Raw genomic sequence first — 12,291 nt, forward strand, 5'->3', positions numbered from 1 at the left:
ATATATATATATATGTCTTAGGAACATGCCTGCAGGGGTAATCGCATTATCTCTTATCTGTCCTAGATGTTGACTGGTAGATCAAACATTCCCAGACCTCAATACAAAACAAAGACATCTCCTGGGAATATCCTACAACAAGTTCTGACAAACAAAAAGGTATCACATTCCTTGAATTCTGAGGCCTTTGGTCACTCCCTCTTCATTAGCATTCTGCTTTGTAGAGTTATTTACTGTAAAATGGGTGGTCAAGCCAAGGTGGGTGGTTCTACTGTTTTTACAATGCATCCCTGATCCTGCTTTGCAGGTGAGCCAGGTCCTGACACTCATATGTTGTTTCATGAAATTCATCTGTGTCTGCCAATTCCTTTCGAAACAGTGACTCAGTACATTCTTTCCATCTTCTTTTAGTACTTCCTGGATCATTTAATATTCTGCCAAAAGCATCCTGATTATAGCAACTCGAAGTTTGAATTTGTTCTTCGGTTCCTTGAGCTTAGGAAATACTGAGCGAGTTCGGCCCTTTTGATTTTCTGACTCCAACTCCTTGCACATTTCATTGTCATATTTTATTTTGTCAACCTGTGCTGCCTTTTGAAATCTTCTCTTCAACTCTTTAGTATCATGAATTCTTCTTGCACTTTGGCTTCTCTGTGCTCCAGTGCAATTTTCAGAGTCTCTTCTGACATCCATTTTGGTCTTCTCTTCCTCTTCTGTCTTTGCAATGACCGTTTGCACTCTTCTGGATGACACCTTTGATACCCTCTCACAACTCATCTGGTCTTCAGAGATGGTTCTGAAATTCAGGTGGGATAGACTCAAAGTCATATTTTGGTTCCCGTGGATTTGGTTTAATTTTCCTCAACTTCAGCTTGAACTTGCATATGAGTAGTTGGTGGTCTGTCCCACAATCAGCTCCTGGCCTAGTTTTCACAGCTGATACTGAGCTTCTCCAGTGGTTCTTTCCGCAGATGTTATCGATCTGATTCCTGTGCATACCATGAGGTGAAATCCATGTATATAACCTGTGTTTATGTCTCTTAAGGGGCTATTTTATTAGTTTTTTTAAAGTAACAGAGATTATTTTTAATGTTTCCAGGTATATACTTTTTAAAAAAAATTTTCCCTCAGGTAAAGAATTTGTTTACTTTTATTTTCCACTTATATATGGTATCTGGTCTTTATTGAATTAATCAGATATCTAATTATAGGATATTAATAACTGAACATTAAAAGTTCAAAATGAGCAAGACTTGTTTAGTTTTACCCGAACTCATTGTTGTTGACTTGGAACCCACTCAGTGCTTTTCAGAGACTGTCAGTTGCATAGGAGGAGATTGTCCTTCTTTGTCCTAGAGCAGCTGAGACTGATCTGTTTGAACCATTGCCTTTGGAGTGCGAGGACAGTTCCCTTCTAGGCCACCAGACTCCCTTTTTTTAGTTTGCTGTATACTGGGTTTGTTGATTTCTTTTGTTGTGTGGTTTTTTGCTTGTTTGTTTGTTTTTCCTTACTATCAACTTATCTGTCCTGGAAACTAGAATGCAGTTATTGTTTCTCTTTTGCATTTTCTTTTTTACAAACTAACCTACCTACTAAAATGCAAAACTAAATAAGCTTTTGAGAGTCTTCATTCTCTTTTTGTCCTGGTAATCATTAGATGAAAGTTAGCATTGCTAAGAGACACTTTACAAGTACCTATGCACATTATCATTTAATTTTACACAGCTCCTGTGGAGTGCTTATTACTATTTTCCCCCTTTTCCAAATAGGGAAGACTGAAGCTTTCAGTGGTAGGTGTCATGGAAATTACCTAGCATAACTCAGTCAATTGCTCACAAACTTGGTCAGATTTAAATGCTGGCCACAGGCTTTTTCTGTACATATTCTAAATTTATTTCTTCATACTCTGCGCTGTAAAACTCTCCACATATTCTTCTTGATAGTGTTCTAGTCTGATCTACGATTACTTGAACTACTATTAGGAAGACAATTTAGTTCATTGGCGATCACTGGAAATGCCATCATTTGTCATACTTTTGCAGTCTCTTTTCTCCTTTTGAAAGGACTCTCATATTCATTTTAAATTAGAAAAGTAATTCATGTTATGATTCCAACTTGGGTATCTTTTTCTATCGCCTTATAGCTGCAGTCCGTGCATGTGTGTGTGGGTGGGGGGGTGATGTGAGATTGACTCCTTCAGTGCTTGCGGCTTGTACAGTCAGATTTACTCAGCGCTGTGTGTTGTAGTCAACATGAGGACACTGAGTGACAACATATCTTAACAAATCTTTTCCATCTTGAAAATTTGATAAGAACTCTATTACACTAATTGCTTTTGTTTGTTTATTTTTAAACAAGACGCCCTGAGACACGTTTTGGGCTGTTAATTCCAAGGTTTATGGTTAAAATCTACCATTTGTCCTCTTTTTAAAAGATAAAGTCCTGGAAACCCAGCACAGGGTCTCCATGAGTCAGAATAGTTCACAGAAGTATTTTTTGGGTTTTGTTTAAGTGTATTTTTTTTAATAATAGTACTTTATAGACCTGCTTCTAGGATAACGTTTATAGGTAAAGAACACTCATTTCTTTCAATAGTTTCACATTTTATAAAAGGATTGGTACTTTTTAAAAATATGTTTATATGTAGTATTATAATCATTCTCCATTTGGTGACGGTTTAATTTTCGGTTTAGTTTTTTCTAGACTTTGTTGCTCTTGTTGCTGTTCTTATCAGCAGTGCTTCAGTAACTGTTCTGGAACAGAAGCGCTTTGATTTCTCTAAAGTAAATTCCTACAAATGGGGTGATGGTGGAAAAAAGATACTGTAGGAACATCATTGTGTTTTTTTAAAAAAATAGATACCCTTAGTTGATCTGATCAAATTATTAAAAATAAATATCTTCAGTGGGGAGGGGTGGGCAGGGAGAAAATTGCGGCAATGGAATGAATGGAAATCCAAAACCTCTGTAAAAAAAATAAATAAATAAAAGATAAAAAAAATTTAAAAATAAATAAATAAATATCCTCATAACCTTAACGTCAATATCTTGCCCTCACACCCTCAGCAACATTGAATGTTAATAGTGTATGCAGTTGTCAACAGTTTCACAGGTTAAGAGTATATTTTTGTATTTAAAAACCTTGCTATTACATTTATAGGCCCTTTTTAGCAATTTTTATTTAAATTATCTGCTCTTAACCTTTTCTTACCTAAACTATTGGTTTGTTTTGGCTTCTTTCTTTCTTACCAGTTTATGGAAAAGTTTTGTATATATATTGTTTATAAATATTTTCTTATTTTACTATTTTGTATTTTCTTATTATGGTGTATGACATTGATTTCATTTTATGTTCGAATTATAGAAATGAATTAATCTATTAAGTTTTCTAATTCTTTCAAATCATGCCTTCTCAGCTTGAGATGCTAATTTAAGTGCATTCTCTGGCTTTTTATCAGTGATGTTGAGGGAGAATTACTGGTACATATATCTGTGTAATGCCACAAAAAAGAAACTGTAAAAACACACTATTATAATAATAGAATATAAGCTAATTAAACCTTAAGTTCCTCTTATAAGGACATTTGTAAATTTATTGCTGTGTTACGTCTTTAGTTTTCTCTTGTGTGATGTTTATCAAATTGTTCCATTAAATCTAGTAAGAATTTTCTTGTTAATCCATTTCCCCCTTTATTGCCTCCAAACGTCTAGAGAAGGTGATACAATTGTATGGTGAGCACTCATATTTTCACTTAACATTTTGCTGCATTTTCTTTACCGTGTGTCAGTCACGTTTGCATTCTTTTTATCCATCAATCCATCTTCTTTTTGATGCAGTTGAGAAGAAATCTGTGTATTTCTACCTAAATATGTCAGTATGAACATTACTAACTAGAGTGTAGTATTTCTTTAGGATTGTTTTCTTTTTTGTGGTAAGATCGCATGCAATGAAGTACATATCTTGAGTATCTAATTCATGACTTTTCACCAATGCATAGAGAGGCGGCCTTTGTTTTAACAGAGCAACTCCCTATAGATAATGGTGTCATCAGAGTCCCAGAGAGCATGAGGCTGGGTGCCCGGCTAGAGCCCTCCAAGAGAGCATAACCCTAGAATGCGCTCTCACTTCCTGCCAGTCGCCTTCATCCACATCCCAGAGGCAACCAGTGCTCTAATTTTTTTTCCTCCTGCTTTATTATTTTTTGTCTATTCTAAAACTTTAAGTAAATGGTCACATACTCTATTATACTACTGTTTTGGGGTGGGGTTTCTTTTTGTATTTTGGAGGTTTTCTGGACCTCCGATGGCCTCGTGGTAAGAAGCTGCACTGTGATCCCAAAGGAGCAGGTTTAAATCCACAAGCTGTTCTGCAGGGTCCTCCCAGGTTTCTGCCTCTGAAAACCTGCTGGAGGGTCAGCTGTGGGTCGGTTCTGACTCGATGATACTCAATAGCAATATATGCAATCGTAGTGTGTAGTATCATTTTTAGATTGATCTACTATATTTTTACATGTATCAGCAGTTTATTCCTTTTTATGTTTGGAAATACAGTGTGAGGTTTTTTTCTCTCCCCCAATTTATTGACACAAGAATTTCTGGTTCCTGTAGCACCATTTGTTGAAAACACTTCCTGTTTCCCTTAGATTCCTTTGGTATCTTTGTCAAAAGTCAAGTCCACTGAGTTTGCGGTAAGCTTTCTGTTCCGTTCTGCTGGTTCTCAGTTCTCACTACTTTGCTTGAGTACATTAGATACAGAGTCAGTCTAAGAGTCATTCATATAGTACATTGTTGTTACTAAGTACCATAGAGTAAGAACCAGTCATTGCAAACACTTGAGCAGGTTTTCAGAGGCAGTTAATCATACAAGAGAAGATTGTCTATCTTTCTCCCACAGAGCAGCTGGTAGATTTAAACTGTGTGCTTTGGGGTTGGAAGCCCAGCTCCCTACCATGAAGCCACCTCGTAGCACCACCTCATAGCACCACTAAGCTCCCTCATATAGTATAACCTTTCCAAATTAATTCTTTTTTCAAGATTATATTTTATACTGTAGATTCTTTCCATTTACATTTAAGGAGTGGGACCTGCTCATCAGTTTCTACCACAGAGCCTCCGAGATCTGCATTAGAATTGCATTGGATCTACAGATCAATTCAGGGAGAATCTTGACCTTAACAGTGTTGAATTTCCCAGTACATGAACAGAACAGATTTCACCATTAATAGAGATGTTTCTGTGATTTGTCGCAGCAGTGTTTTATAAATTTCATTGTCACCTGGATTTTTAATGGACTTGGAGAGTGTGCCTGTAACCCTTTTTCCTTTGTTCCCTGTAGGCTCTGGATCGGTATCACCCTATGAAATGGAACGATGTTTACAACTATTTGCTACAGGTAAGACCATCTACAAGTTTTTAGTCTGAACATATTCTTATAGTTGGCACTGATCCATTCCTTTCTAATAATAAAAGCAGATAGCCACGAGGCAAAACGATGTTCTTATTTTGCTTTTATTCCTCTATCTTATCTTTTACTGGCATTAATAAAAATATGTATTTTTTTTTCATTGCATGCATATTTTAAAACAAGTCTCTAAAGTTGATAGAAGATACTGTATTACTTAATAGTGCATTGGGGTTTATTTTTAGTTTGAGGGTGTAAAATCTTTTCTATCAATTTAATTTTATTCAGTTCACTCTTTATAGCGAGTGCAAGATGGCCCTGTTGGAGCTCCTTACAGGATGTTACAGAGCCTGAATTTAGTGTTAGTGATGACAGTATTTCTATCAACTTCTCTCTTTCCATTGTTTATGATGCCAGACTCTGAGGAGAGTATTGGCTAAGCATTAATGTTAAATAATACGCTGTTGTAAAGTACGAGGAGGTTTTTTTTTTTTGGTTGCTTGTCACTGTTGGAGGAAGGAAACTTAAATAAAACATAAAAGGAAACTAGAAAGAAGCTTGTGTTGAATTAGAATTGGAGGGGCCAATATGTTCTCTTGGTTTTGGAATTGGGTGCATACATGAATTTAACATTCTCCATTAGAAGGAGTCAAGGATCCTTGGAGCAACGACAGGTTTCAGGGTTGGGATTGGGTAATTATCAAGTGGGTCTGGAATATTCAGTTATGCCAGAAAGTTCTCAGTTAATGATGGAATATATTAAGTGGCAAGGGTACCAGCTTGAAAGAATTCATACTTGCCAAATCTGAAACAAACTTGAGCATCAAAATATATAATAAGGAGACTGAATTTACTGGGAAAAGTAAGTACATGCTGATAACAGATTGATAAATGAACTAGTTGAAAACTCTTCCTTTTAATGATAGAAAAGAAAGAACGAAATTACAGAAAAATCATCATTTTGCATCTGTAAACATAGTAAGTGATTCAGTTGAGAATCATCAGTGGATCCTAAGTACTTATAGTAAAGGGTGAGATACTTACAATTGTCCTAAGCACTAAAATTGAGAAGAAAGGAAATTCCAGAACATTTTATTATGCTTATTCTAAATCTGTACCTAGATTAAGAAGCTGTTAATCAAACAAGGCAAGGGTTAAAAACCAAGAAAGGTATGCATCAGGGATGTATCCTATCTCCATGTCTATTCAGTCTGTATGCTGAGCAAATCATTCAAGAAACTGGACTATAAGAAGAAGAATGTGGCATCAGGATTGACTCATCAACAACTGCATGATTTCAGAGGACATGATCTTGCTTGCTGAAAGTGAGGAGGACTTGAGGCACTGCCGAAGTTCAAGGACTACAGCCTTCACTATGGACTACATCTTGACATCAAGAAAATAGAATTCCCCACCACTGAGCCAATGATAGATGGGGAAAAGATAGAAATTGTCAATGATTATTGTACTTGGATCCACAGCCAACACTGTTGATAGCAGCGCTCAGGAAATCAGGAGACGTATAGCTTTAGGAAAGTTATCAGTCAGTGACTTCTTCCAAGTCATGAAGAACAGTGATGTTAGTTTAATGGCCAAAGTGCACCTGATTCAAGCCATTATCTTTCCAGTCATTACCTGCAATGCATCTGAAGAATTGATGACTTTAAGTTATGGTGTTGGAGAAGAGTACTGAATATTCCATGGACTGCCAAAAGAACAAACAGGCTTGTGTTGGAGAAAATGCAGCCAGAGTGCTCTTTAGAGACGAGGATTGTGAAGCTTTGTCGCACATGCTTTAAGCATGTTGTTAAGAGGGGCTGCTCCCTGGAGGAGGGCACCATGCATGGGAAGGTGAGGAAGATTCTCAACAAGATGGATTGACACAGTGACTGCAGCAGTGGCTTTAAATGTATCAGAAATGGTAAGGAGGGTGCAGGGTAGGACAAGGCTCAGATCTGTTGTTCAGAAGGTCATTTTGAGTCATACTTGACCTCACAACACCTAACAACCTTATTAAGCACCTTCATATGCATTTCAAGGGAGAGAAAATAAATTGGCAATGGAAAGTACTGGTGAATGCTACCCTAACCAGCTGATCAGGATTACCGTTTTCCAGTGACATCATCGCTTTCCTGATATGATGCACTGAGACAGAAACAGCTTCATTTGTATAGCATGTTTGCCAAAAATGCATAGGCTGAGTCTGATTAGGCAGAGAAGACCTCCCAGTGAAGGTTCCCTCAACAAAGCGAGTGACTTCTACTCATCAACTTTATCAGTGCCGTGAAGAATAAAAGCTGAGGAACCATTTTACGTGAGAGAAGGACAAATGCTTGTGGGAATAAAACGCATTTCATTCATGGGCTGGGATTGGACCTTAGTATCAATAAATGCATAGAAGAGCGTTATGGAAACAGAAATGGACTGTATCAGTGCTATCAAGTTTTCATGCTCTTATAAAATGCACACCAATGTTTTTAGGCATAACAGAGCATGTGGTGATGGTGGTGTTACATGCTTTTGAATCGCCTGCAACTCATAGCGACCATATGTACAACAGCCCTAAACCCTGCTCTATCCTGTGCCAGTCTCACTGTCTCTGACACACCCACCCCCATTAATCCAGTCACTGAATCAATCCACCTAGTAGAGGGTCTTCCCCTCCTGTCCTGTCCTTTCACCCTCCCAAGGATGATGTCCCTCTCCAAGGACTGGTCCCTCCTTGCAACATGCCCAGAGTATGTCAGACAAAGTTTCAGAATCCTTGCCTCCAAGGAGCAGCCCAGTTTAACCCTCTCCAAGATGAAACTGCTTGTTTTCTTGGCAGTCCATGGTAGATTCAGTACTCTTCTCCAGCACCACAGCTCAAAGGCATCAATTCTCCTTCTACCCTGTCTAGTCATTGTCCAGCTCTCTGATTCATAGCAAGTGATTGCAAAGACCATGGACTGTATCAGTCGTGCCTTAGTCTCCAGAGAGACACCATTGCTCTTCAGTACCCTGGAGAGGTCCCTAACAGCAGACTTTCCCATCGCAATACGTCTTTTAATTTGCTGGCTGTTGGTGCCAGTCAAAAGAGCGTGATGTCTGAGAATTCTCAAATGGCTCAGTAATATGGAAACAGTACAAGAAATGGTGAAAATGGGAAATTAAGTCTGGGAATATTAAAAATAAAAAGTTCCAGTTTTCTTAAAATGAGGGTTTTAGACAGTTCTGACTTACTCTAAGTTGTTGTTGTTGTTGTGTACTGTAGAGTCAGACGCTATAGCTGTCCCTCCGGTGGGTTTTCAGAGGTAGTAAATCACAGGGGAGTTGACCACCCATCATTCTCCCTTGGAGCAGCTGGTGGATTCAAACTTCATACCTTATCATTGGTGGCATAGGTCTGCCTTTTTTTACTTTAGAGTAATATGGAGGGGGAGTGTGTGTGTGTGTGTGTGTGTGTGTGTGTGTGTGTGTGTGTGTAAAATATATACATCTTACTATGACACTCGGCTATTTGCTCACTTAAAAGAGTATCTGTTCAGTAGGGTTTAGTTTCTGTCTTAGTTGTCTTGTGTTACTATTACAAATATTGCAGGTGGATGACTTAAATGAAAATTTATTCTCTCACAGTGTAAAAGACTAGACATCTGGATTCAGGGTGCCTTCTCTAGGGGAAGCCTCATTCTCTCTCTGTTGCTTGGAGAGGAAAATCGTTGTTTTCTTCAGCACCTGGACAGGCCTGCCTTCTAGATCCCCTTGTCCTGTTCCTCTCCAGCACTGAGTTGTTCCTCAGAGACCTGACCTTCCATGTCTGGCAGTTATTCCTTGGTGACACTGGGGTTTCCTCCTCTTGGCTCCTTTTCCTCTCCTTTGTCTCTCTCATTGCCTTCGAACAGGTACTGTTTGATAGCTGACCCCCATTGAATTTTCCGATGCTGTGTGTCTCTGGAAAGGAGGTTGCCCATCATTCTCCCTCTGAGCCAGATTGGAACCAGATGTGCAGGGACTAGGTCACCAGAGCTCCCTTTGATCTTTAGTGAGAAAACCGGTATTCTAGGCACACCCTAGGGGAACTTCCCTTCATCTTATTAGGACTGTGATGGGATCCAGGAGTGCTTCATCTTTTTGCAACCATTTGATTATCAGTTCATAGGGGATCATTACATAGCTTCTACATTCTGTCTTACGTATAGTATTTTGAGGGGCACAATTCAGTCCATGACAATTGGGTTAAAGCTACGTACAGAAAAGAGAAATCCTAACCATTTGAAGTTCCCAAGGTTGGTTTATACATGAGTTTCATTTTCTAAGACACAGGAAATGTTAAGCTGAAATAATTAGCAATCCTAGAGAGGGTTAGACCGGGCTGCTCCTTGGAGGCAAGGATTCTGAGGCTTCGTCTGACATACTTTGGACATGTTGTAAGGAGGGGACCAGTCCTTGGAGAAGGACATCATGCTTGGGAGAGGGGAGGGACGGCGCAAGAGGGAAAGGCCCTCTATGAGGTGGATTGATTCAGTGACTGGGGTAATAGGGGTGGGCGTGTCAGAGAAAGTGCGATTGGCACAGGATAGAACAGGGTTTAGGGCAGTTGTACATAGGGTCGCTATGAGTTTCAAGTGATTCGACGACACATAACAACAGTAATACATTTAGCAAGATAATAAATTAATAAGATTGTTGCCTTAGATTAAAGATCATCAAGGAGTTTTATACTTTCCATAGTATAAACTGACCAATATTTGCAAGACCTTTTTTCTAAAATTAGCCCAAAAGACCATTTTACTCTTTTCCAAACAGCTGCCTCAAATATTTTGTGTTTGAGTTTCCACTCTGACTCCCATTTCCCCCTCATGCCTCTTCTGGAGACCGGGGTAGTGCAGGCAGTTAAAAGCTCAGCTGCTTACTAGTCGGAAGTCTGGTAGTTAGAACCCTTTAGGTGTACCTTGGAGGAAAAATCTGGCAAACTTCACCGAAAGCACCTGTCATTTCTACTCTGGAGCACATTTCCTTGAAATACCTGGGTCACCAGGAGTGAAAACTGACCTATTGGCATTTGGTTTGACTTTTTTGCTGTTTTTCTTTTATTTAATACACCTTCCCCCTTAAGCAGCCTGTGATTCTACAGGAAGAGTTCAATAGCGGGCTAATGATCCAAATTTGAAATATTGCAGAATTCTGTCTGACCTAATCTTTGTATTTTTTTTTTTTCAGTCTGTAGGGAGTAGGTGCTGTCATCCAAAGGCAGCACGTCTCTGACCGTGTAAGCCCATCAGTGACTCCAATGGGAGAGAGATAGACAGCCTTCTCCCATGCGATTCATAGCCTCAGACTCAGCGGAGGCTGATATGTGACTTGATACAGACTTAACAGCAGTGAATTTGAGTTTTGATTTTCACCTGATTTAAACTTATGTGGTCTTCTCTTTATCAGTCCCACAATGTTATGTAAAGAGAGAATGGCCTTTAGTTACTATAGTGTTGGTTATTGGTACTGACGTAATCTTTGGCCAGTGTGTACTCTGACCTTCTTCTACAGCAAATTTCAGTCGGAATCTAAGTAAACTGCTTTAGAACAGAGATGGTGAGGTGTTTACTTGTTAAGCACCTTCTGTGATCTGACTTAAAGCTCGAGAATCTTGTATCAGAGACGAGAGGCGTGACTTGTGCCTTCATGGAACTGATGGTTTATGCACCTTTAATTAAATGTGTCGTATCTAATTGGTTCAGGGCATTCATATCATGAATAGTCTAATGATTTCTGTAAATTATTCTGACTTTATCCAAATGTTCTTTGCAGTGCTTACAGATCACAATTATTTGGAGAAAACTCCGCTGTGTGCCATCTTGAAACAGAAAGCTCCTCGAGTGTACCGCATCCAGGCGAAACTGAGGTCATACAAGCCCAGGAGACTCTTCCAGTCAGTTAAACTTTACTGCCCTGAATGTCATACACTGTACGTATCTTCATTTCAGATCCAAAGTGTCTCTGTGTTGTGTGCCTTCAAAGCGATTCTCACTCACTGCCACCCTGTTTGACAGAGCAGAACCGCCACATAGGATTTCTCAGGCTCGGAGAATTAGGGAAACACAGCACTGTGTATTTTCTTTTGTGACACCGTTCAAACCACCAGCCTTTACTTAGCAGCTGAGGGCTTAATGATTATGTCACAAGGCTCCTTAATGCATTTGCCTGTGCAAATAGTGTATCGTGTAACTCAGTCCGAGCAGTGAGTAAATTGGCATGTGTTACTATTTGACAAGATAGAAGAAAAAAATTTAAGACAAAAATACATTCTTCTGAAATAAATCTTTTTTATTTTTCTTAGAAATAATATCAAGTAGGCATTAGCTTCACATCTGAAATTTCACTTAGTGACTCAGATGCAGGCAAATGAAAAATAAGTTACGAGACTGTTAGGGAAGATTGTTTTGTTTGTCACAAAATTTCTTAAAAGCAGTAGCCCTTTAATAACTAAAATCCACAGGTGAAATTCTTAGTTGGATTTATAAGTGATACCAGAAAGTTTTATTGGAATTATTTATGTTTCTTTTCATGACTACCATTTAAGAGCTCAGTTCTGACGCTTAACAACCCTCCACTAGGTTTCAGAGGCTATAATTAGAAATCCTCCCGAGAGGAGAAGGCTCATCTTTCCCTCGCAGAGTCACCTCGCAGAGCGGATTCAAACTGCCCTAGATGTGTAGCCTTTGGTTGGCATCACAGCTGTGCACCAAAGCACAGACCACCATACAGTCAATTTAAGTTCACTTTTCTTTGTCACTGAGAATTTTTCTGTGCTGAGAGAGTTCCCTGATATTCAAGTAAGTGTATAGAATATCAGGGTAATACATCTTTAGCTCAAGACATATTCTGACTAGTGCCGAGAAGCAGCACTGCAATCC

General features: G+C 38.9%; 1 protein-coding gene across 1 annotated transcript in view; it reads left to right on the forward strand.

Annotated features, from left to right (window-relative positions):
* The window catches only part of POT1 (protection of telomeres 1), a 73,240-nt gene that overhangs the window by 45,329 nt on the left and 15,620 nt on the right, over positions 1–12,291 (forward strand). Inside the window, exons 8-9 of the mRNA XM_006896081.1 lie at positions 5,336–5,392; positions 11,186–11,342. Of these exons, the coding sequence (XP_006896143.1) occupies positions 5,336–5,392; positions 11,186–11,342 (214 nt within the window). The remainder of the gene's footprint in view (positions 1–5,335; positions 5,393–11,185; positions 11,343–12,291) is intronic.

This window comes from Elephantulus edwardii, unplaced genomic scaffold (assembly GCF_000299155.1).
Source record: "Elephantulus edwardii isolate Elephantulus edwardi_28Jun2011 unplaced genomic scaffold, EleEdw1.0 scaffold00181, whole genome shotgun sequence".
In the NCBI taxonomy this organism is placed as follows: Eukaryota; Metazoa; Chordata; class Mammalia; order Macroscelidea; family Macroscelididae; genus Elephantulus; species Elephantulus edwardii.